Here is a 26,099-nt window from a genome sequence, read left to right as displayed (position 1 = left end):
TTCCCATCTCTTCTTGCTAGCAACGCCTCCAGTCAGGACGCTTTCGGCGGGTTCCGTTAAAATGGCTGTTACTGAGAGTGAAAACCCAAAGCAAGAACAATCGTAGTGGGTACAACTGCATCCAGTAGTATCGCTGGCGTCTGATAAGGAAAACTAAAGACTGCCACGCAATGGCTGCCCTAGATCAAAAGTCCCCCAACGTCCTCCTCCAAAGTCTCTGCTGCAGGATCACTGGGAAGAGCGAAGGTAGCTATGATGCTAGCTAGTTAGATTGCCCAGGCGCGGTTATGTGCATCTAGCCTGTTCTGTTGCTAGCTAGCTAACATTTAACAGTGATGCTGATATGAGTTGTATACCAGCGTTCAGCTCGCCATCTAGCTACAGTAGCTAACTACGTTTTAGTTAAGTCAAGTTTGTGTGACAGCCAATGCTAGTTAGCTTAGGCTAGCTAGTAACTGTACACCTAGCCAGCCAAGTCAGAGATGGTAGGCTATGTATGGACCCCAGCTAGCTAGCCATCTAACTAACGTTAGCTCGACCCTTATTTGTATTTAGGTGATGGCTACATCCAAGGTTTTAACTAGCTAACTACCAAAAGTGTCATAGCTACATATAGGTAGCTGCAGATACGGTTGACAACAGTCCAACCACGCCTTGTTCAAGTAAGTTAGCTAGTTAGGGATAGCCAGCTTGGCTTGCCAGGCTGCCAGAAAGTTTGCCTAATAAATCTGACTTTGATACCAATTCTTAGTATACAGTCTGAAACAAAGCACTGCACAATCGTGGACATTTTTCTTACAAGCCAGAATGTTGAATACAATTACGGTGTCTGTGCAGCTAGTCTTTCAGCTGCTCGAAATATGAGACAAAATATTCACCCGAAAGTATTGTTTACCCGACTTTTTAGAGCGCAGGTACTTAAGTTTAATTTTCTATCACCTGGCACATGCTCAACACCTGTTAGTATGCATGTACTTACAGTCTTGTCACGTGCCTTGATCATGAGCAAACACACAGAACCGCGTTTTGAAGTAATTTTAATAATACTTTCCTGTGGATATTGTCTCAAGTACCAACACCATAGACAATCGGCAGAGTAAGTTCACACATACATATATATATACTGCTCAAAAAAAAAGGGAACACTAAAATAACACATCCTAGATCTGAATAAATGAAATATTCTTATTAAATACTTAGTTGAATGAGCTGACAACAAAATCACAAAAATTATCAATGGCAATCAAATGTATCAACCCATGGAGGTCTGGATTTGGAGTCACACTCAAAATTAAAGTGGAAAACCACACTACAGGCTGATCCAACTTTGATGTAATGTCCTTAAAACAAGTCAAAATGAGGCTCAGTAGTGTGTGGCCTCCACGTGCCTTTATGACCTCCCTACAACGCCTGGGCATGCTCCTGATGAGGTGGCGGATGGTCTCCTGAGGGATCTCCTCCCAGACCTGGACTAAAGCATCTGCCAACTCCTGGACAGTCTGTGGTGCATGGAGTGAGACATGATGTCCCAGATGTGCTCAATTGGATTCAGGGTTAGGGTTAGTCCATAGCATCAATGCCTTCCTCTTGCAGGAACTGCTGATACACTCCAGCCACATGAGGTCTAGCATTGTCTTGCATTAGGAGGAACCCAGGGCCAACCGCATCAGCATATGGTCTCACAAGGGGTCTGAGGATCTCATCTTGGTACCTAATGGCAGTCAGGCTACCTCTGGCGAGCACATGGAGGGCTGTACGGCCCCCCAAAGAAATGCCACCCCACACCATGACTGACCCACCGCCAAACTGGTCATGCTGGAGGATGTTGCAGGCAGCAGAAAGTTCTCCACGGCATCTCCAGACTCTGTCACATGTGCTCAGTGTGAACCTGCTTTCATCTGTGAAGAGCACAGGGCGCCAGTGGCGAATTTGCCGATCTTGGTGTTTTTTTGGCAAATGCCAAACGTCCTGCACGGTGTTGACTACGCTGACTGACACAGCAAACCTTCTTGTCACAGCTCGCAGCTGGATGAGCTGCACTACCTGAGCCACTTGTGTGGGTTGTAGACTCCGTCTCATGCTACCACTAGAGTGAAAGCACCGCCAGCATTCAAAAGTGACCAAAACATCAGCCAGGAAGCATAGGAACTGAGAAGTGGTCTGTGGTCCCCACCTGCATAACCACTCCTTTATTGGGGGTGTCTTGCTAATTGCCTATAATTTCCACCTGTTGTCTATTCCATTTGCACAACAGCATGTGAAATTTATTGTCAATCAGTGTTGCAGTGTCACTTCACAGAAGTGTGATTGACTTGGAGTTACACTGTGTTGTTTAAGTGTTCCCTTTATTTTTTTGAGCAGTATGTATATATATATATATATTTGAAACATTGGTGATAGACAAGGGACATTTCGGCTATTTTTCTATGTAAATGTGGTAGTATTGCCTGCACAATTGAAGGCATGTTTCGCCACGTTTTGTGACCACCAGAAAGTGTAAGATTGGGAGCTAGCTACTGATTTAGGGGAAACGTTCTGCATCTGTAAGATTTGAACCAGTCTGAAAGATTCATTCACCAGTCGTGACATGGTTTAGGAAAAGCCGATATTCCATGCTCGATACTTCAACTCAACCCTATTTCACATTTCAGCTGAAGTAGCCCACCAGTTCCAGTATGCTGTGAGAGTCGTCGGGAGTAACTATGCTCCCACCATTGAGAGGGATGAGTTCCTAGTGTCAGAGAAGATCAAAAAAGAACGTGAGTGACCTATGACCTATTAATAGATACAATAATGGGAGTGACCTAAACTGGACAGGTTTGCCGCGTGAATCCTCTTTGAGGGTCCATCTTGACAGTCGAAAGTCGCATCTGCACATCACTGGTTTGCACTTTCTCTGTTACCTTTGCAAACATGCATCCTTTGTTAATGTGGTCTTTTGTTGTTGTTTTCCCAGTAGAGCTTTTCTGTCTCGTGTTAAAGGTACATTTGACAATAAAGAAATACGGTTGTTAAGAGTCTCCATAATAGTAAATCTCAATACATTTTGTTTGTAGTCGGAGTAATGCCACTACTGACCATCTTATCGATCGCTAAGCATAGTAAAGTTTAAAAAAGCACTTACCCTTTTTAAGAGTGGAGTTTAGCCCCTTTTAATCAACTTGTGTTTTTGGAATTGGTCTATGTCAGTTTATTTAGTGGTCTGATTCTGTTTGTCTTGTCCTTTGGTTCTCCAGTGCTGAAGCAGAGGAGAGAGGGTGACGCTGCCCTGTTCTCTGAGCTCCACAGAAAGCTGCAGACTCAGGTCAGTCTTCTGTTCCAAATACCCTGGTGCATATGCATACTTGTATTGGCTTTGAAAGGAGAACCAATTGAGAATCTGTGTTTTGCTTTCCGTTAACAGGGGGTGCTGAAACACAGGTGGTCTGTCTTATACCTGCTGCTCAGTCTATGTGAGGACCCCAGGAAACCGTCCAGGGTGGGTATACTTGTCATTACACCATAGTACACACACACACACACACACACTAACCATAGCTATATATACAGTACCAGTCAACAGTTTGGATACAGCTACTTATTCCAGGGTTTTTGTTTATTTTTTTATTTTCTACATTGTAGAATAATAGTGAAGACATCAGAACTATGAAATAACCCACATGGCATCATGTAGTATCCAAAAAACTGTTAAACAAATCAAAATATATTTTAGATTTCTGCAAAGTAGCCACCATTTGCTTTGATGACCACTTTGTACTCTTGGCATTCTCTCAACCAGCTTCACCTGGAATGCTTTTCCAACAGTTTTGTTGGAGTTCCCACATATGCTGAGCACTTGTTGGTTGCTTTTCCTTCAATCTGCGGTCCAACTCATCCAAAACCATCTCAATTGGGTAGAGATCGAGTGATTGTGGAGGCCAGGTCATCTGATGCAGCACTGCATCACTCTCCTTCTTGTTCAAATAGCCCTTACACAGCGTGGTGGTGTGTTGGGTCATTGTCCTGTTGAAAAACAAATGATAGTCCCACTAAGTGCAAACCAGATGGGATGGTGTATCACTGCAGAATGCTGTGGTAGCCATGCTGGTTAAGTGTGCCTTCAATTCTAAATAAATCACTGACAGTGTCACCAGCAAAGCACCATCACACCACCTCCTCCATGCTTCACGGTGGGAACCACATATTCGGAGATCATCCGTTCACCTACTCTCACATAGAAACGGCGGTTGTAACCAAAAATCTCAAATTTGGACTCATTAGACCAAAGGACAGATTTCCACCGGTCTAATGTCCATTGCTCGTGTTTCTTGGCCCAAGCAAGTCTCTTCTTATTATTGGTCTCCTTTAGTAGTGGCTTCTTTGCAGCAATTCGACCATGAAGGCCTGATTCACGCAGTCTTCTCTAAACAGTTGATGTTGAGATGTGTCTGTTACTTGAACTCTGTGAAGCATATATTTGGGCTGCAATTTCTGAGGCTGGTAACTCTAATGAACTTATCCTCTGCAGCAGAGGTAACTCAGGGTCTTCCTTTCCTGTGGCGGTCCTCATGAGAGCCAGTTTCATCATAGCGCTTGATGGTTTTTGCGACTGCACTTGAAGAAACTTTCAAAGTTCTTGCAATTTTCCGTATTGACTGACCTTCATGTCTTAAAGTTATGATGGACTGTCGTTTCTCTTTGATTATTTGAACTGTTTTTGCCATAATATGGACTTGGTCTTTTACCAAATAGGGCTATTTTCTGTATACCACCCCTACCTTGTCACAACACAACTGATTGTCTCATATGCATTAAGAAGGAAAGAAATTCCACAAATTAACTTTTAACAAGGCACAGCTGTTGATTGAAATGCATTCCAGGTGACTACCTCATGAAGCTGGTTGAGAGATGCCAAGAGTTTGCAAAGCTGTCATCAAGGCAAAGGGTGGCTACTTTGAAGAATCTCAAATATAAAATATATTTGGTTTAAAAGAAAAAAAAATGGTTGGTTACTGCATGACTCCATATGTGTTTTTTCATAGTTTTGATGTCTTCACTATTTTTCTGCAATGTTGGAAATAAAGGTAAACCTTTGTGTGTCCAAACTTTTGACTGGTACTGTAGATACAGAAAATGAAAGCATTATTATCCTCCAGACTGCATCATCACAAACAGTAATTCCATCGCGGCCATGTTAGTTCTGTAGAACTCCATTAATAGCAGAAATAGCTATTGTAGTAAATGTTCTATATTATTCCACATTTGATTATTTAATTGATACATCATTGATTTGATAGCATGTGTCATTCCCAGGTTGGCAGTTATGGGGCGCTGTTTGCCCAGGCCCTCCCCCGGGACGCCCACTCCACCCCGTTCTACTGCACTCGGCCCGGGAGCCTGCCCCTCAGCTACCCCGAGCGCTCGGGGCCCGGGGGCTCCCAGATCTCCACCAGCATGGGCACCAGTGGCATCAGCAGCCTGGGGGTGTACTCCCTCAACGGGCCCACACCCACCCCTCAGCCCCTGCTGGCTGGGTAAGACCAATTGATGGAACCCTGTTTGTCCGGTCAGCACCCAGGACTCCATAGTCAGTCGTACATGACTCTAGACTTTCTTCAGTGTTGTTCCTGTGGACTCGCAGGGAGTGCATGCGTTTGTAGCTCAGCACCGCACCTGCATAACCAATGAACCTTCAGAATATGAAGGGGTCTTAAATTAGTAGGACATGTTTAAAAAAATATTTTTCTTTGTAGCCATTTGTTGTAGCAGGGTATTTCCATTCCGTTGTGAGCATCAATTATGCATGTCCTTCTCCACAACCCCACAAGCACTTGTGTATAATTAGTCTGGCTATACTCGTCTAGTGCCAGGGTAAGTATCTGATTAGTGGGTGGTTGAATGGATCATCATCAACACTATAAAAGTCATTTGGAGCTGAGGCATCGCTACAGTGGTGTGACTCTAAAGCCATTCTCTGCTGTCGAAAGGCAAGAGTCCCTCATTAACAGGCTATTAGTGGTAATGGTCCTACAAGACAGTTTGCATTAGGAGAACCAACATGTATAGGGGAAGAGTTATGCATGTCGAGGGGGAGAAAAAATGTCTATAGTTACACGGATGTAAACATACAAAATGGTCCATTAAACATTTCTATTTTTGCTCTCTCCAGACATCCACCCCAGACAGCAGGGCAGCAGCTGGGTTCTCGGCTGGCGTGGGCCCTCCCCAACACCTCCGCCCTAGCACCTACCTCACGGGCCCCGCTCGGCCCCCCACCCCTGTCCACCCGGGCCCCCAGGCCACGCCATGACGGGGACCTCACTGGTGAGTTGGGGGTGGGGACTGACATTGTTGGGATGTATAAGCCTACTTTTTGTGTATGGAACTACATGGCGTAGTTGGGACAGGCTTCACGGTTGGAGGACATTTTGTAACGTAGGCAGAAGTTGGGCAGGGGGCCTGTAATGGTAAAAAACACATTGCTCTCTGCACAGTGGCTCTGCAAACTGAATACTCAATATTAAACAGAAAGAGATTAGGTCGGAGGGAAATGTACCAAGTCTGCAATGAAATGTTCCTGTTCTGCAGGAAGAAGCACCTCACATAATCGCCTCATTTCATAAACCGTTTAGTTGCTCTCCTGGTATTTAATTTGTCTTGGTGCTCCTCTGACAGGGTTGGGGGCTGACTTAAATATATATACAGAGAGATACAGCACCTACTCATTCCAGGGTTTTTATTTATGTGTAATATTTTTTACATTGTAGAATAATAGTGAAGACATCAAAACTATGAAATAACACATATGGAATCATGTAGTAAGCAAAAAAGTGTTGAACAAATATAAAATATATTTTGATTTGTTCAACACTTTTTTGCTTACTACATGATTCCATATGTGTTATTTCATAGTTTGGACGTCTTCACTGTTATTCTACAATGTAGAAAATGTTAGAAATAAAGAAAAACAATTGAATGATGAGGTGTCCAAACTTTTGACTGGTACTGTAACTTTCATGGCTTTCGTTAATGTTGTCCTACTTTTTGTTGTTTTTCTGAATCCCTCGTTCTTCTTCTCCTCTCCAGCGGAGGTTGGTGAGGCTGCACTGGTCAGAGACATCCTGTATGTCTTCCAGGGGATCGACGGCAAGTTCATTAAGATGAGCAACACAGACAACTGCTACAAGATCGACTCCAAGGTGACGTGAACATTCTGTCATATGTGAACAATGTCCAAGGTGTCTTTGGTATTTCAGTTTGTGCCCCTTGTTCCTGAAATATTTCCCAGACGAATGCAAAAACTGATAACCAACTTCATAAGCTATTTGACCTTTCACTGAGTGTACTAAACATTAGGGAACACCTTCCTAATATTGAGTTGCACCCCATTTTTGCCCTCAACATCCTCAATTCGTCAGGGCATGGACTACAAGGTGTCAAAAGCGTTCCACAGGGATGCTGGCCCATGTTGACTCCAACACTTCCCACAGTTGTCAAGTTGGCTGGATGTCCTTTGGTTGGTGGACCTTTTCTTGATACACACAGGAAAATGTTGAGTGTGGAAAAATCCTGTGCCTGGCACCTACTACCATACCCCCTACCCCTGTTCAAAGGCACTTCAGTGTTTTGTCTGGCGCATTCACCCTCTGAATGGCACACATACACAATCCATGTCTCAAGGCTTAAAAATCCTTCTTTAACCTGTCTCCTCCCCTTCATCTACACTGATTGAAGTGGATTTAACAAGTGATGGAGTATTCCTAATGTTTTGTACACTGCGTATATGTTAGTCAACGTGTTGTGTTTACACGCACCATGGTAGGTAGGCTAGAGGTTCAGGGCGTTGGGCCAGAAACCGAAAGTCTCTCGTTTGAATCCCCAAGCTGACTAGGTGACAAATCTGTCTGTGCCCTTGAGCAAGGCACTTAACCCTAATTGCTCCTGTAAGTCTCTCTGGATAAGAGCGTCTTGCTAAATGACTAAAATGTTTAATGTAGAAGAGCGCCGTACTTCCATCCATACAAGCTAGACCAGTTATTGACAGATTACCCTGTTTCATCGCTAGCTGACATCATGGCTGTTGTAGAACCGGCCAACCGACAGTGTTTTTCAGATTCAGCTGTAGTGCTGCTGACATCAAGGCTGTTGTAGACCGACAGCGTTTTTCAGATTCAGCTGTAGTGCTGCTGACATCAAGGCTGTTGTAGACCGACAGCGTTTTTCAGATTCAGCTGTAGTGCTGCTGACATCAAGGCTGTTGTAGACCGACAGCGTTTTTCAGATTCAGCTGTAGTGCTGCTGACATCAAGGCTGTTGTAGACCGACAGCGTTTTTCAGATTCAGCTGTAGTGCTGCTGACATCAAGGCTGTTGTAGACCGACAGCGTTTTTCAGATTCAGCTGTAGTGCTGCTGACATCAAGGCTGTTGTAGACCGACAGCGTTTTTCAGATTCAGCTGTAGTGCTGCTGACATCAAGGCTGTTGTAGACCGACAGCGTTTTTCAGATTCAGCTGTAGTGTTGCTGACATCAAGGCTGTAGTAGACCGACAGCGTTTTTCAGATTCAGCTGTAGTGCTGCTGACATCAAGTCTGATGATCTGTTTCTAAAAGGGGTAAAAAGCTTGACAGATCAATAGTTGGCTCTTTGGTTAGGAGCCACATCGATGGTGTCCCTCTATCATCCATCAAGGATTCATTACAACTTTCCTCCCTTCTAATATTCCTACAAATTACAGTCGACCTGTTTCAGCTCTTTCATCTTCTCAGCGTTCTATATAGCCTGCTGTCAATGCGCTGGCCTAGGATCACTGTATCGGACGCGAACACTGGAGCCAAATCTAGCCGTCAAGGGTGTTTCCTGAGGTCTTTTTGAAGTCATCATTTACGCTATAAGCCCTATTCAATCTAACACTGTTTCCCGGAATAATTAGAACAGAATACAGAAATGGAACATTATTAGAAACAATCATGTTTTATTATTCTGTCTAAAGTAGAGACTGGGAGTATCAACACCTCGTCCTCATAAGACGACTCCGTCAGCAGAGAGAGACCGCAGACAGTTTGGGCTCCAGGCTTCTTGGCGAATGTCTTCAATCTGTGGAACAAGGGCCACGCTGACTACCATTTAAAAAAAGTGAAATTAGTTCTGAACAAACAGGTGTGAAAGGGATGAATATTGAATTGGAATGGTCCTCCAACTGGCAAAGGGCTCTAATAATACAGCTGATGTGTTCCTGTTCATGATTCTGGGCTGAAGAGTGGAGCTGCTGTTCCTTTGGTGATGCTGTAGTCATGGGGGGTTGTGGCGTACTTGTGTGTGAGTGACTGAATGGTAGCCTGGCAGCAGGAGAGGCCAGTTTTCCGATTGTGAGTGTCTCCTGTCTGTGGGGAGCCATACAGGACAGATGGTACACACGGGGATAATTAACTACCAACCTGGCAACCCCTTCACAGATTAAATGGGTTACTTTGACAGATATTCACAGTATTCCCTGTATTTTATGCCTGTGTGTGCATTATCCTGTCGTAACTTCTCCAGTGTGTCCCTAGGTGGTGCTCTGTAAGTCTCTGAGGGACACCAGTAGCCGATTGGCTGAGCTGGGCTGGCTCCACAACAAGATCAGGAAGTACACTGACTCGCGCAGTCTGGACCGAGCCTTCGGCCTGGTGGGACAGAGCTTCTGTGCCTCCCTGCATCAGGAACTGAAGGAGTACTACAGACTTCTGGCAGTGCTGCACTCACAGGTAAGACACACACCTTTCTCCACCTCTCAAAACACTGTACTGCCTTATTCAAGTGAATGAACTTTGTTCTTAGCCCTTCAAGAGGAAAAGCCCATGTAGGCTACAGGACATGTAAAGATGTGTTTGACAGTTGCAGGTGGAAGATGACCAGGGAGTGAACCTGGGAGTGGAGAGCAGTCTGACCCTCAGACGTCTCCTAGTCTGGACCTACGACCCTAAAGTCCGCCTCAAAACCCTGGCTGCCCTCGTTGACTTCTGCCAAGGTAGAGTTGTGTCTGTGGCGCCTGCTGATTGGTACCATCAAAGAATCCATTTAAATATTGTGTGTGGTTCAAATGTTGTGTGTGTGTGTAGGGAGGAAGGGAGGGGAACTGGCATCAGCAGTCCATGCCTATGGGAAGACAGGGGACCCTCAGATGAGAGCTCTGGTGCAGCACATCCTCAGCCTGGTGTCACATCCCATCCTCAACTTCCTCTACCGCTGGATCTACGACGGAGAGCTGGAGGACACTTACCATGAGGTGACGCGCGCACACACACCATATATTTAATGTACACACCATATATATATAATACACACACACCATATATTTAATACACACACCATATATTTAATGTACACACCATATATATATATATATATATATACATACATACATACATACATACATACATACATACATACATACATACATACATACATACATACATACATTTGAAGTCGAAAGTTTACATTACACTTAGGTTGGAGTCATTAAAACTCATTTTTCAACCACTCCACAAATTTCTTGTTAACAAACTATAATTTTGGCAAGTCGGTTAGGACATCTACTTTGTTCATGACACAAGTAATATTTCCAACAATTGTTTACAGACAAATAATTTCACTTATAATTCACTGCATCACAGTTCCAGTGGGTCAGAATTTACATACACTAAGTTGACTGTGCCTTTAAACAGCTTGGAAAACACCAGAAAATGTCAAGGCTTTAGAAGTTTCTGATAGGCTAATTGACATCATTTGAGTCAATTGGAGGTGTACCTGTGGATGTATTTCAAGGCCTACCTTCAACCTCAGTGCCTCTTCGCTTGACAATATGGGAAAACCAAAATAAATCATCCAAGACCTCAGGGGAAAAAAAACTGTAGACCTCCACACATCTGGTTCATCCTTGGGAGCAATTTCCAAATGTCTGATGGTACGCGTTCATCTGTACAAACAATAGTACGCAGTTATAAAAACCATGGGACCACGCATCCGTCATAACGCTCAGGAAGGAGACGTGTTCTGTCACCTCGAGATGAACGCACTTTGGTTCGAAAAGTTCAAATCAATCCCAGAACAACAGCAAAGGACCTTGTGAAGATGCTGGAGGAAACAGGTAAAAAAGTATCTATATCCATATATCCACAGTAAAACGAGTCCTATATCGACATAACCTGAAAGGCCGCTCAGCAAGGAAGAAGCCACTGCTCCAAAACCTCCACACAGAAGCCAGACTACGGTTTGCAACTGCACATGGGGACAAGGATCGTACTTTTTGGAGAAATGTCCTCTGGTCTGGTGAAACAAAATTGGGACTGTTATTCCATAATGACCATCATTATGTTTGGAGGAAAAAGGGGGAGGCTTGCAAGCCGAAGAACACCATCCCAACCGTGAAGCACGGGGGGGCGCATCATGTTGTGGGGGTGCTTTGCTGCAGGAGGGACGGGTGCACTTCACAAAATAGATGGCATCATGAGGGAGGTAAATTATGTGGATATATTGAAGAAACATTGAAAGGCATCAGTCAAGAAGTTAAAGCTTGGTTGCAAATGGGTCTTCCAGATGGACAATGACCCCAAGCATACTTCCAAAGTTGTGGCAAAACGGCTTAAGGACAACAAAGTCAAGGTATTGGAGTGGCCATCACAAAGCTCTGACCTCAATCCTATAGAACATTTGTGGGCAGAACTGAAAAAGCGCGTGCGAGCAAGGAGGCCTACAAACCTGACTCAGTTACACCAGCTCTGTCAAGAGGAATGGGCCAAAATTCACACAAATTATTGTGAGAAGCTTGTGGACGGCTACCCGAAACGTTTGACCCAAGTTAAACAATTTAAAGGCAATGCTACCAAATACTAATTGAGTGTATGTAAACTTCTGACCCACTGGGCATGTGATGAAAGAAATAAAAGCTGAAATAAATAATTCTCTCTACTATTATTCTGACATTTCACATTCTCAAAAAAAAGTGGTGATCCTAACTGACCTAAGACAGGGAATTTTCACAAGGATTAAATGTCAGGAATTGTTAACTGAGTTTAAATGTATTTCCGACTTCAACTGTGTGTGTGTGTGTGTGTGTGTGTACACGCAATTTGTTTTGTCCGTGACAATAACATCAAATTGATCATAAATACAGTGTAGACATAGTTAATATTGTAAATGATTATTGTAGCTGGAAACAGCTGATGTTTAATGGAATATCTACATAGGTGTACAGAGGCCCATTATCAGCAACTATCACTCCTGTGTTCCAATGGCACGTTGTCTTAGCTAATCCAAGTTTATCATTTTAAAGGCTAATTGATCATTAGAAAACCCTTTTGCAATTTTGTTAGCACAGCTGAAAACTGTTGTACTGATTAAAGAAGCAATAAAACTGGCCTTCTTTAGTCTAGTTGAGTATATGGAGCATCAGCATTTGTGGGTTCGATGACAGGCTACAAAACACCAGTCTCAATGTCAACAGTGAAGAGGCGACTCCAGGATGCTGGCCTTCTAGGCAGAGTTGCAAAGAAAAAGCCATATCTCAGACTGGCCAATAATTTTTTAAATTAAGATTGGCAAAAGAACACAGACACTGGACAGAGGAACTCTGCCTAGAAGGCCAGCATCCCGGAGTCGCCTCTTCACTGTTGACGTTGAGACTGGTGTTTTGCGGGTACTATTTACTGAAGCTGCCAGTTGAGGACTTTGTAATGAGTCTGTTTCTCAAACTAGGGTGGCCTTGATGACAGCTTTTACATTTATTTTTACTATTTTTACTGCTCTAATTACGTTGGTAACCAGTTTATAATAGCAATAAGGCACAGCTAAGGGGCTGTGTCCAGGCACGCCGCGATGCGTTGTACATCAGAACAGCCCGTCATATACCACACCCCATTGTGCCTTATTGCTTAAATATAATGCACACACACTTCCTTTAGTTTGTCAAGGTCAGAGTCCGGATGGTAGTAGCTGAGCTCAGGCTGAAGTGGACTCAGACAGACAGGTTAATCTTTGAGCTGAGATGGAGGGAAAGGGGGTCGGGGGAGGGGTACGGCGGCCTTCCAAATGAGGATGAATGAGAGAACGGTAATGGGGAACTGAGTGATGGCCCTCTCTTCTCTCTCTCACCTCTTATCTCTGTCCTTGCTCTCCATCCATCTCCCTGTCTCCACTACAGGACATTAGAAGACCGTGAATCTAGTCCTAATGCACCTGCTGCTGAATCGCCCTCTCAGACTCCGTCTACCTGAGACTAAGTGCTGATTGGGCAAGCACAGAGCACAGGAGAGTTGTAGCGGCTTTCAATACCGACTGCCGAGCTATTCTCAGAAGGGAACGCTTCAAAGGGCACACTGGTTTTAAGCCCCCTGTATTGACCCTCCCCGTAGCAGGGCTAAGTGATAGTTATGGAGCTGTTCGTTCCCAGCAGAGGGGAATGAGGGTATGGCTCTGAAGCTTACAGGCACCTCTGTCAGCCCAGGGGGCGGCTGGGAGGTGGCGTTACACTGTAAACACTCATTATGACAAGAAGAGCGGAAATTAAAATCAAACTTTATCTATACTTTTTGTTTACTAAAAGGCTTTTCAATCCCCCTTGTTGTACCCCCTAGGAGAGAAGTCCTCACCTTGTAACACTGATGTCTACTTATCGGCATCCATTTTGGTTTTCAAGTTGAACCACTGGCTCAGTGACGATCAAGATCATGATTGAGAGATGGAACCACCATTCACTTTCTTTCCATTACTGTAATAAGTATCCATTGTTGTAGTAATCTCCTGTGTTGTTCGGATATAGTTGAGTCCTGTCTTTTAAGGTGTGATTGTGATGGGGATTTCTCTCCCTGTAGTTCTTTGTGGCGTCTGACCCCACGGTGAAGACAGACAGACTGTGGCACGACAAGTACTCACTGAGGAAGTCCATGATACCCACCTTCATCACCATGGACCAGGCCCGCAAGGTAGACACACACACGAACACCAATTATCTCATCCTCAACGTAGAAAATACCAACTTTGCATTCACATGTCACTTTTGCTCGCTCTCTCTTTCTCTTCTGTCTCTGTAGGTTCTGCTCATTGGGAAGTCCATTAACTTCCTGCATCAGGTGTGCCATGACAGAACCTCACCAGGGAAAATCACCCCGGCCTCCAAGTCTACAGAATCCCCCAAAGATGGTACGCTCTCTGACCTCTCTCCCCCACCCCAACACACTGTGAAAGGGGCCTGACAGTGGCTAGCTCAATACAACACAGGCATTTGGTGTTTGGTACACATTTGTACATAATATACCTCCAGAGAGTGTGTATTCAGCAGGCAGTGTCTTTCGACAGAGTAGAGAAGCCTTGGTCTTGCCATAGTAGTGTTTGTAGCTAGTGAGAGCAGAGCCGTATTGATCTGTTTGGCATCAGAACTGGTTGTACTGTTATGGTACTTACTGTCGTATCGACTGGATTTAGTCTCGCTCCTCTCTCCGTCGCTGATCAATGGTTTTACAGTTCCTTCCTTAGCCTCGTCCTTGAGGGGAATGACTGCATACTGACTGGCGTTGGAAGGGGAGGGGTTGGGTTGTATTTTTACCCTGTCTGTCCCAAATGCCACCCTATTCCCTTTTATAGTGCACTACTTCTGACCATAACCTTAAGGGTTAAAGGTAGTGCATTATGAAGCCCCCGGTCAAAAGTAGTGCATTATGAAGCGAATAGAGTGCTATTTGGGATGCAGACTCTATCTTGACTTATAGATACAGAGTTCAGAAAACGGTCTGAGAGATGAGTTTAATATGCATCATGTAGTGCCAACTCCAGTACCCACATAATGACCACAGATAATAACTCTCTCTCTGTAGCTGCAGAGCTGTTATCAGACCTGGAGGGGGCGTTCCAGGGAAAGATAGATGCAGCCTACTTTGAAACCAGCAAGTACCTGCTGAATGTCCTCAACCAGAACTATCTGCTGCTGGAGCACCTGCAGGCCATGAGACGATACCTGCTGCTGGGCCAGGGAGACTTCATACGCCACCTCATGGACCTGCTAAAGTTCGTACACACACACACACACAGGTGTATAGACAGATGGGTACGCACAAATACACACCCACCCACTCCATCCTACATGTCATATATATTGACGTTAGTGTTTGTCCCTTCAGACCAGAGCTGGCCCGCCCAGCCACCACTCTGTACCAACACAACCTGACAGGCATCCTGGAGACAGCCGTGAGGGCCACCAACGCCCAGTATGACAACGCTGAGATCCTCAAGAGACTGGACGTACGCCTGCTGGAGGTAGGCTACAGCTCATACCATTACTACTGTCATAGGCTACAGCTCATACCATTATTACTGTCATAGGCTACAACTCATACCATTACTACTGTCATAGGCTACAGCTCATACCATTACTACTGTCATAGGCTACAGCTCATACCATTATTACTGTCATAGGCTACAGCTCATACCATTACTACTGTCATAGGCTACAGCTCATACCATTACTACTGTCATAGGCTGCAGCTCATACCATTACTACTGTCATAGGCTGCAGCTCATACCATTACTACTGTCATAGGCTGCAGCTCATACCATTACTACTGCCATAGGCTGCAGCTCATACCATTACTACTGCCATAGGCTGCAGCTCATACCATTACTACTGCCATAGGCTGCAGCTCATACCATTACTACTGGCATAGGCTGCAGCTCGTACCATTACTACTGCCATAGGCTGCAGCTCGTACCATTACTACTGTCATAGGCTGCAGCTCATACCATTACTACTGTCATGGGCTGCAGCTCATACCATTACTACAATGGTATTGAGTCAGAGGTTTGAAACACAACCTAGTAACCCGTGGCTCAAGACTGTTAGCCCTCTGAACTGAAGCCTAGATGGTTGATGTCTGGATGCTGGATGTACACCTATTAGATTTCAAACTGTCAACTTGGCACCATGTTATCCCTCTGAACTAAAGCCTGGTCATCAACTCATCTGTGCTCCTTCTGAAGGTGTCTCCCGGAGATACGGGCTGGGATGTCTTCAGTTTAGACTACCACGTAGAGGGTCCTATCGCCACGGTAACCACAACACTTTACATACATACACATACCATCCTATCTGGTGTTGCCTTGTCTCTCTCCACACACACACACACACACACACACACACATGCAAACACACACACCCTCGCAAACAATCCAATAAGCTTCTCCTCTTCTCTCTTCATTCATCCATAAAAGCCCACCTGGAGCATCAGAACGTTGTTTCTTTCTGTTCTGTTATACATGTTCATTCACAGGCCACCAGTCAACCATGTTAGATGAAGTCAAGTGCTGGCTGGTTTTGTGTTGTTCTGTGATGTGGTGAGAGAACATGTGTAAATGCTGTGCTACCCTGTGACAGGTGTTCACGCAGTCTCTCTCTCTTCACTCTGTCTCCTTTGTCTTTCTCTCTGTCTAATTTGGTGTATCTCTCTGTCTCCTTTGTCTCTCTTCTTGCTTTCTGTTTCTCTCGCTGGTTCTGGCTGTGGCAGGTGTTCACACGGGAGTGCATGAGCCACTACCTGCGGGTGTTCAACTTCCTGTGGCGAGCCAAGCGTATGGAGTACATCCTCACCGACATCTGGAAGGGACAGATGTGCAACGCCAAGCTGCTTAAGAGCATGCCAGGTGAGGACACACACACACACAGAATATGACTTCCACGAAGCGGATCCTGTGTTCTGCCTTTCACCCAGGACAACGGAATGGATCCCAGCCGGCGACCCAAAAAAACGACTTCGTAAAAGGGGGAAACGAAGCGGTCTTCTGGTCAGACTCTGGAGACGGGCACATCGTGCACCACTCCCCAGTATACTTCTCGCCAATGTCCAGTCTCTTGACATTGGCATTGGCATTCCAGAGGGACATCAGAGACTGTAACGTTCTTTGCTTCACGGAAACATGGCTCACTGGAGAGAAGCTATCAGAGTCGGTGCAGCCAGCTGGTTTCTCCACGCATCGCGCCGACAGAAACAAACATCTTTCTGGTAAGAAGAGGGGCGGGGCTAACTATGCTTTATGGTTAACGAGAGGTGGTGTGGCCATAACAACATACAGGAACTCAAGTCCTTCTGTTCACCTGATTTAGAATTCCTCACAATCAAATGTCTACCGCATGATCTACCAAGGGAATTCTCTTCGATTATAATCACAGCCGTATATATTCCCCCCCAAGCAGACACATCGATGGCTCTGAACGAACTTTATTTGACTCGTTGCAAACTGGAATCCATATATCCGGAGGCTGCATTCATTGGCTGGGGATTTTAACAAGGCTAATCTGAAAACAAGACTCCCTAAATTGTATCAGCATATTGATTGCGCAACCAGGGCTGGAAAAACCTTGGATCATTGCTACTCTAACTTCCGCAACGCATATAAGGCCCTGCCCTGCTCTCCTTTCGGAAAAGCTGACTACGACTCCATTTTGTTGATCCCTGCCTACAGACAGAAACTAAAACAAGAAGCTCCCACGCTGAGGTCTGTCCAACGCTGGTCCGACCAATCTGATTCCACACACCAAGACTGCTTCCATCACGTGGACTGGGATATGTTTCGTATTGCGTCAGACAACAACATTGACGAATACGCTGATTCGGTGAGCGAGTTCATCAGAACGTGCGTTGAAGATGTCGTTCCCATAGCAACGATTAAAACATTCCCAAACCAGAAACCGTGGATTGATGGCAGCATTCACGTGAAACTGAAAGCGCGAACCGCTGCTTTTAATCAGGGCAAGGTGACTGGAAACATGACCGAATACAAACAGTGTAACTATTCCCTCCGCAAGGCAATCAAACAAGCTAAGCGTCAGTATAGAGACAAAGTAGAATCTCAATTCAACGGCTCAGACACAAGAGGTATGTGGCAGGGTCTACAGTCAATCACGGATTACAAAAAGAAAACCAGCCCCGTCACGGACCAGGATGTCTTGCTCCCAGGCAGACTAAATAACTTTTTTGCCCGCTTTGAGGACAATACAGTGCCACTGACACGGCCCGCAGCCAAAACATGTGGACTCTCCTTCACTGTAGCCGACGTGAGGAAAACATTTAAACGTGTCAAACCTCGCAAGGCTGCAGGCCCAGACGGCATCCCCAGCCGCGCCCTCAGAGCATGCGCAGACCAGCTGGCTGGTGTGTTTACGGACATATTCAATCAATCCCTATCCCAGTCTGTTGTTCCCACATGCTTCAAGAGGGCCACCATTGTTCCTGTTCCCAAGAAAGCTAAGGAAACTGAGCTAAACAACCACTGCCCCGTAGCACTCACTTCCGTCATCATGAAGTGCTTTGAGAGACTAGTCAAGGACCATATCACCTCCACCCTACCTGACACACTAGACCCACTCTAATTAGCTTACCGCCCAAATAGGTCCACAGACGATGCAATCTCAACCACACTGCACACTGCCCTAACCCATCTGGACAAGAGGAATACCTATGTGAGAATGCTGTTCATCCGGCTACAGCTCGGCATTTAACACCATAGTGGCCTCCAAGCTCGTCATAGTGGCCTCCAAGCTCGCCTCCAAGCTCGTCACCCTGGGTCTCGACCCCGCCCTGTGCAACTGAGTACTGGACTTCCTGACGGGCCACCCCCAGGTGGTGAGGGTAAGCAACATCTCCACCCCGCTGATCCTCAACACTGGGGCCCCACAAGGGTGCGTTCTGAGCCCTCTCCTGTACTCCCTGTTCATCCACGACTGCGTGGCCACGCACGCCTCCAACTCAATCATCAAGTTTGCGGACGACACAACAGTGGTAGACTTGATTACCAACAATGACGAGACGGCCTACAGGGAGGAGGTGAGGGCCCTCGGAGTGTGGTGTCAGGAAAATAACCTCCCACTTAACGTCAACAAAACTAAGGAGATGATTGTGGACTTCAGGAAACAGCAGAGGGAACAGCCCCCTATCCACATCGATGGAACAGTAGTGGAGAGGGTAGTAAGTTTTACGTTCCTCGGCGTACACATCACAGACAAACTGAATTGGTCCACCCACATAGACAGCATCGTGAAGAAGGCGCAACAGCGCCTCTTCAACCTCAGGAGGCTGAAAAAATTTGCCTTGTCACCAAAAGCACTCACAAACTTCTACAGATGCACAATTGAGAGCATCCTGTCGGGCTGTATCACCGCCTGGTACGGCAACTGGTCCGCCCACAACCCGTAAGGCTCTCCAGAGGGTAGTGAGGTCTGCACAACGCATTACCGGGGGCAAACTACCTGCCCTCCACAACACCTACACCACCCGATGTCACAGGAAGGCCATAAAGATCATCAAGGACAACAACCACCCGAGCCACTGCCTGTTCACCCCGCTATCATCCAGAAGGCGAGGTCAGTACAGGTGCATCAAAGCTGGGACCGAGAGACTGAAAAACAGCTTCTATCTCAAGGCCATCAGACTGTTAAACAGCCACCACTAACATTGAGTGGCTGCTGCCAACACACTGACTCAACTCCAGCCACTTTAATAATAGGAATTGATGGGAAATGATGTAAAATATATCACTAGCCACTTTAAACAATGCTACTTAATATAATGTTTACATACCTTACATTATTTATCTCATATGTATACATATATACTGTACTCTATATCATTTACTGCATCCTTATGTAATACATGTATCACTAGCCACTTTAACTATGCCACTTCGTTTACATACTCATCTCGTATGTATATACTGCACTCAATACCATCTACTGTATCTTGCCTATTCCGCTCTGTACCATCACTCATTCATATATCTTTATGTACATATTCTTTATCCCCTTACACTTTTGTCTATAAGGTAGTAGTTTTGGAATTGTTAGCTAGATTACTTGTTGGTTATTACTGCATTGTCGGAACTAGATGCACAAGCATTTCGCTACACTCGCATTAACATCTGCTAACCATGTGTATGTGACAAATAAAATTTGATTTGACATACACACAACCATGCAGTTCCCTCTCACCTCCAGCAGAGGGAGTCGTGTACCGAAGAGCTGTCGATAAGGCAGCCAGGGTAACATGTTAGATGTTGTGTTACAGAGCTGTCTGGCGTGCTGCACCAGTGCCACATCCTGGCCAATGAGATGGTCCACTTCATCCACCAGATGCAGTACTACATCACCTTTGAGGTCAGGGGTTGTACTTTTCATTAATTTATCTAGAGACCACTGAGTTCACCTTGCCTCTTCCTCTCACACGCTCCCTCCTCCCCTGTCTGTCTGGGTCTCTGGCTGTCTGGGTCTCTGTGTGTATGTATGTATACAGGTGCTAGAGTGTTGTTGGGATGAGTTATGGAACAAGGTAGAGAAGGCCCAGGATCTAGACCACATCATCGCTGCCCACGAAGGATTCTTAGACTCTGTCATCTCCCGTTGCCTACTGGACACCAACAGCAGGGTGAGACACACGTATGCTCATACACTCTAACAGGCACTTACTGACGTCCACTTCTCTTTGACCTGCCCTGTTGGCGCTTAAAGGGATACTTCGGGATGTTGCCAATGAGGCCATTTATCTATTTTCCCCAGAGTCAGATGAACTTGTGGAAAAACTTTCATGTTTTTGTGTCCAGTATGAAGGAAGTTGAAGGTAGTTTTGTGACCCAATGCTAACTAGTCTTAACGCAATGACTGGAAGTCTATGGGTATCTACTAGCATGCTAGCTGATAGCACAATGACTAAGTCTATGGGTAACGCTAGTTAGCATTTGCGCTAGCGGTAGTTAGCAACTTCCTTCAAAGTGCACGCAGAGACTTAACAAATGGTATCAGCGAGTTCATCTGACTCTGGGGAAGTAGACAAAGGGCCTCATTGCCAAAATCTCTAAGTATCCCTTTAAGAATTTCCCTGGACCCAGCTATTACATCTGCGACCCTGTACATGTGACTAATAAACTCTAATGTCATCTACCATGTTTTTCTTTCCCGCTAGTCCTTGTTGAACCAGCTGAGGGCGATCTTTGACCAGATCATAGAGTTCCAGAGTGCCCAGGACTCTCTGTACCGCTCTGCCCTGGAGGAACTCACCCTGCGGCTGCAGTACGAGGAGCGGAAGAAGCAGAGGGATTCTGAGGTAGAAGGATCGGGGCTTGAAGTGGACTGAAATGAGTGCCAGCACTTAGGGCTGTTACGGTGACCGTAACAGTATTCAGTACCGGTGTCTACTGGCCCAATTCAACTACTTATAGTGATGATCACTTTTAGTTATAGAGCGCAATTGGAGGGCCATGTAGTCTTCAGAGTCCCATGTCCTGTTTGTTCCAAGTTCGTCTGGAACCCAGCCAGGGGCCAACTCAAGTTCCCCCCTTAATGGCCATTGGCCTTGCTGGTGGTGTTGTCATTCTATTGATTTAACAGGTCCTGAGCATCAGACTATTAAACACTTAAGTGTTAGAAAAACAAACACAGCCTCGGCGTTTGCCAAGTTTCTCTTTTAATAGCTTGTAAATAAGACTGAGGTCCAAGGTAAGAGAGTTTGGGGTGACAGAAGCTGTTGGTCAGTGATGGGGGGGATATTGGATTTTATATTAACTTTAAATAATGAGGCGTTGAGTGTATTTACATGAATGAGAAGTATGCGAGTAGAGAAGACATTGAAGGTCATGTCTCTATGGGGTGAATGCTGGGGTCATAGAGTGGGAATCTGTAACAGTTTAGTATGGGTGTTAGTTAATAATTTACTGAAGTGAAGAGATGGCACTGGTTACTCTTTCAAATCAAATTGTATTAATCACATGCGCCTAATAGAACCTTACAGTGAAATGCTTACTTACGAGCCCCTAACCAACAATGCAGATAAGAATAAGAAATATAAGTAACAAGTAATTAAAGAGCAGCCGTAAAATAACAATAATGAGACTGTATACAAGGGGGTGTCAGAGTCAATGTGCACCGGTTAGTTGAGGTAATATGTACATGTAGGTAGAGTTATTGAAGTGACTATGCATAGATGATAACAACAGAGAGTAGCAGCGGTGTAAAAGAGAGGGGGGGGGGGGCAATGCAAATAGTCTGGGTAGCCATTTGATTAGATGTTCAGGAGTCTTATGGCTTGGGGGTAGAAGCTGTTTAGAAGCCTCTTGGACCTAGACTTTGCGCTCTGGTACCGCTTGCCGTCTGGTAGCAGAGAGAACAGTCTATGACTAGGGTGGCTGGAGAATTTTAGGGCCTTCCTCCAACACCGCCTGGTATAGAGGACCTGGATGTCAGGAAGCTTGGCCCCAGTGATGTACTGGGCCGTACGCACTACCCTCTGTAGTGCCTCGCAGTCGGATGGCCGAGCAGTTGCCATACCAGGCAGTGACGCAACCAGAGGATGCTCTCGATGGTGCGACTGTAGAACCTTTTGAGGATCTGAGGACTCTCGCCAAATCTTTTCAGTCTCCTGATGGGGAATAAGTTTTGTCGTGCCCTCTTCACGACTGTCTTGGTATGCTTGCACCATGTTAGTTTGTTGGTGATGTGGACACCAAGGAACTTGAAGCTCTCAACTTGCTCCACTACAGCCCCGTCGATGAGAATGGGGGTGTGCTCGGTCCTCCTTTTCCTGTGGTCCACAATCGTCTCCTTTGTCTTGATATGTTGAGGGAGAGGTTGTTGTCCTGGCACCACACGGCCAGGTCTCAGCCTACAGGGAGGAGGTCCGTCTCGTCGTTGTTGGTGATCAGGTCTACCACTGTTGTGTCATCGGCAAACTTGATGATGGTGTTGGAGTTGTGCCTGGCCGTGCAGTCATGAGTGAACAGGGAGTACAGGAGGGGAATGAGCACGCACCCCTGAGGGGCCCCTGTGTTGAGGATCATTGTGGCGGATGTTGTTACCTACCCCTACCACCTGGGGACGGCCCGTCAGGAAGTCCAGGATCCAGTTGCAGAGGGTTGGTGTTTAGTCCCAGGGTCCTTAGCTTAGTGATGAGCTTTGAGGGCACTATGGTGTTGAACGCTGAGCTGTAGTCATTGAATAGCATTCTCACATAGGCGTTCCTTTTGTCCAGGTGGGAAAGGGCAGTGTGGACTGAAATCGAGATTGCAACGTCTGTGGATCTGTTGCGGTGGTATTTAAATTGGAGTGGGTCTAGGGTTTCTGGTACCACACTTTGATACCACACTGATGCTGCAGCAACAAAGTTCTGTCTGAAACCTGACACCTCTAATGTTGCCTGTCTGTGTGTGTGTGTTTTCAGGGTGAGTGGGGCGTGACTGCTGAACAGGAGGCAGAGGAGAACAGGAGGATCCAAGAGTTCCAGGAGACCATACCAAAAATGCGCTCTCAGCTACGGATACTAACACACTTCTACCAGGTATGGGTCTTACTCTCTTCTCACTGCCACAGTGGCTTTCACTAGGACAGTCTGGTTATCTGTGGTAGTGTTCAGTGGATAGGACAGTCTGGTTATCTGTGGTAGTGTTCAATGGATAGGAAAGTCTGGTTATCTGTGGTAGTGTTCAGTGGATAGGACAGTCTGGTTATCTGTGGTAGTGTTCAATGGATAGGACAGTCTGGTTATCTGTGGTAGTGTTCAATGGATAGGACAGTCTGGTTGGCTGTGGTAGTGTTCAGTGGATAGGACAGTCTGGTTATCTGTGGTAGTGTTCAATGGATAGGACAGTCTGGTTATCTGTGGTAGTGTTCAATGGATAGGACAGTCTGGTTGGCTGTGGTAGTGTTCAGTGGATAGGACCGTCTGGTTGTCTGTGGTAGTGTTCAGTGGATAGGACCGTCTGGTTATCTGTGGTAGTGTTCAGTGGATAGGACAATCTGGTTGTCTGTGGTAGTGTTCAGTGGATAGGACCGTCTGGTTGTCTGTGGTAGTGTTCAGTGGATAGGATTGTCTGGTTGGCTGTGGTAGTGTTCAGTGGATAGGACAATCTGGTTGTCTGTGGTAGTGTTCAGTGGATAGGACCGTCTGGTTGTCTGTGGTAGTGTTCAGTGGATAGGACAATCTGGTTGTCTGTGGTAGTGTTCAGTGGATAGGACCGTCTGGTTGGCTGTGGTAGTGTTCAGTGGATAGGACCGTCTGGTTGGCTGTGGTAATGTTCAGTGGATAGGACCGTCTGGTTGTCTGTGGTAGTGTTCAGTGGATAGGACCGTCTGGTTGTCTGTGGTAGTGTTCAGTGGATAATATCTGTGGTTGGTTGTGCTCCTTCTCAGGGCATAGTGCAGCAGTTCCTGGTGCTGATAATGACTAGTCCAGACGAGAGCCTGCGCTTCCTCAGCTTCAGACTGGACTTCAACGAGCACTACCGGGCCAGAGATCCCCGTCTGAGGGCCTCGCTGGGGACCACCAGGGGCCGACGGCCCTCCAACATCTGACCTGACGCACACCACCATGTCACAGCATGGGGACAGAGAGCCACACAGAATCTGCCTTGATAGTATTTATATATGACATGAAGATGACATCAAATTAGGGCTAGATGGAATATGTTGTGATGATATCACAATAGAACCAGACAGAACATTGACATCACAAAAGAGCCAGACAGAATCTGTTGTGATGACATCATAATAGAGCCAGGTGGAGATGATGCCGCGTTCAAAACAACTAGGAACTCTGTAAAAAACAAGCTCCAACTTGGAAAACCTGTTTTGAGCGGTCATCCAACTAGGAATTCCAAGTCGGGAACTCGGGGCCTCTTTCCAGTGTTCTGACTTTCCGACCTGATGATCACTGACGTCATGATTTAGTTTTTTTCTGAATTCCCAGTTGTCTTGAACGCACAATAAGAGGATGATGTGGTGACTTCACAGATTCCATTTGGCCCTGCATTTTAACACCTCAAGACAAATAGGGCTAACTGGGATTCATTTCACTATGACATAAACAAACAGAACATTTTGAAACCCTGCCTCCTCCCTAATGTCATTGGCAAATTACTCACACAAACACACACGCTAAATTCACCATACACACACACACACATCCACGTTTCCCACTCTTTCACAGTCCCCTCTTGGGAGGTGTGGTTTTAGAAGCCTGTCATTTTAGTAGTCTGCCTACAGCCTCCAGCAGTGTTCATCCTCACCTCTTTGAGGTGTCTGATAGGCTACCATCACCGTGTGAATTTCATATTGTACATTTGATAATGAACAGAATGTCTTGATTTGATTGGTTTGTTTAGATGTCCTGTGAATATTTTGTTTTGTTTTTCTGACTGACGTTTGTTTATTTTTCATACCAGTGTCTTAAAGTCTGCGGTGTGTTTTATAACTGTTAATAAACACTTATAGCTGTTTAACAACTGTGTTATGGAACCAACACAGCAGGCTCCCACCCACCTCTAACGAGAGTCAAGAACAATGCCCACAGCCCCTAAGGCTAAAAGACGGACGGACGTTAGGATTTTATTGGTGTTTTGTATTATTTAACTGGGTTTCTCTTGATTCTCCTTGCAGACTATGGCCTCTGTTCTGCATGTCAAACTGTCATGTTGAACCAGCTCAATTCCTTAATTGTACAAGACAGATTTGTCAAACGTGTTGCACCCAACTTATGCCACTTTCCTCTTCTGACCATTCAGACAAACCTGGGAAAATACTTTTGTCATACTGCGACATTAAACCTTGAAGAACCTACAAGTGGAATGGTGACATAACTAGCCATTCAAAACCCCCCTGTGATGGAGTATACTGTAGTATTCGGGTGCATCTCAATAGTCAGAGGTGGCTTCCTCACCTCCCTTCCCTTTTCACTGATCCGAAAGCGATATGGAAGATGCTTACCAGGACTTGCTTTCATTCACCTGTCAGCAGAGCAGATGAAGGAAAGGAGGCAAGGAAGCTATTGGCTGCGTCCTAAATGGCACCATACATAATAGGGCCCCATACATAATAGGGCCCCATACATAATAGGGCGCCATTAGAGATGCACCCTTTAGTGTTTTAACCTCTCCCAGCAGGCTCCCCTGTCTTTCTTTCCAATCACAAGTTCTCATAAGGGCGTGCCAAGAGAAGATGCTACTGGAAGACCTCTGTCTGTAAATCCTGTCCATTGTATAGCACAGATGTATAGAAATGACATGCCATGGACACAAACATCCTGTCATCTCTTTAATAATAAAGTCAATTTTTTTACAGTT

The 26,099-nt window shown here is 45.6% G+C and overlaps 1 protein-coding gene across 2 annotated transcripts; it reads left to right on the top strand.

Moving 5' to 3' along the window:
- On the top strand, positions 1 to 26,099 carry LOC118363878 (gamma-tubulin complex component 3 homolog). 2 transcript variants are annotated; one of them, XM_052509287.1, is made up of 21 exons: positions 1 to 246; positions 2,652 to 2,759; positions 3,237 to 3,304; positions 3,404 to 3,478; positions 5,293 to 5,513; positions 6,149 to 6,303; positions 7,066 to 7,178; positions 9,530 to 9,724; positions 9,861 to 9,987; positions 10,079 to 10,245; positions 13,829 to 13,939; positions 14,048 to 14,156; positions 14,828 to 15,017; positions 15,131 to 15,266; positions 15,987 to 16,055; positions 16,511 to 16,646; positions 20,063 to 20,151; positions 20,288 to 20,419; positions 20,954 to 21,094; positions 23,204 to 23,320; positions 24,172 to 26,099. In XM_052509287.1, exons 1-21 carry the CDS (start codon positions 171 to 173, stop codon positions 24,331 to 24,333), a joined length of 2,697 nt encoding a protein of 898 aa, XP_052365247.1. In that variant the 5' UTR covers positions 1 to 170; the 3' UTR covers positions 24,334 to 26,099. The 2 variants fall into 2 exon arrangements, with proteins under 2 accessions (XP_052365247.1, XP_052365246.1); XM_052509286.1 differs by having other exon boundaries at positions 2 to 246; positions 9,855 to 9,987.

Source organism: Oncorhynchus keta, unplaced genomic scaffold, assembly GCF_023373465.1.
Source record: "Oncorhynchus keta strain PuntledgeMale-10-30-2019 unplaced genomic scaffold, Oket_V2 Un_contig_433_pilon_pilon, whole genome shotgun sequence".
NCBI lineage: Eukaryota > Metazoa > Chordata > Actinopteri > Salmoniformes > Salmonidae > Oncorhynchus > Oncorhynchus keta.
Note: the sequence above shows the minus strand (reverse complement) of the source record. Positions and strands in the feature narration are given on the sequence as shown.

Bases quoted from the DNA above. Each gene is read 5' to 3' on its own strand.
- LOC118363878 (XM_052509286.1), top strand. From the start codon at position 171: ATGGCTGCCCTAGATCAAAAGTCCCCCAACGTCCTCCTCCAAAGTCTC. The intron at 9,988-10,078 runs GTAGAGTTGTGT...GTGTGTGTGTAG, and splicing joins CCTCGTTGACTTCTGCCAAG to GGAGGAAGGGAGGGGAACTG. The intron at 15,018-15,130 runs GTTCGTACACAC...TTGTCCCTTCAG, and splicing joins CACCTCATGGACCTGCTAAA to ACCAGAGCTGGCCCGCCCAG.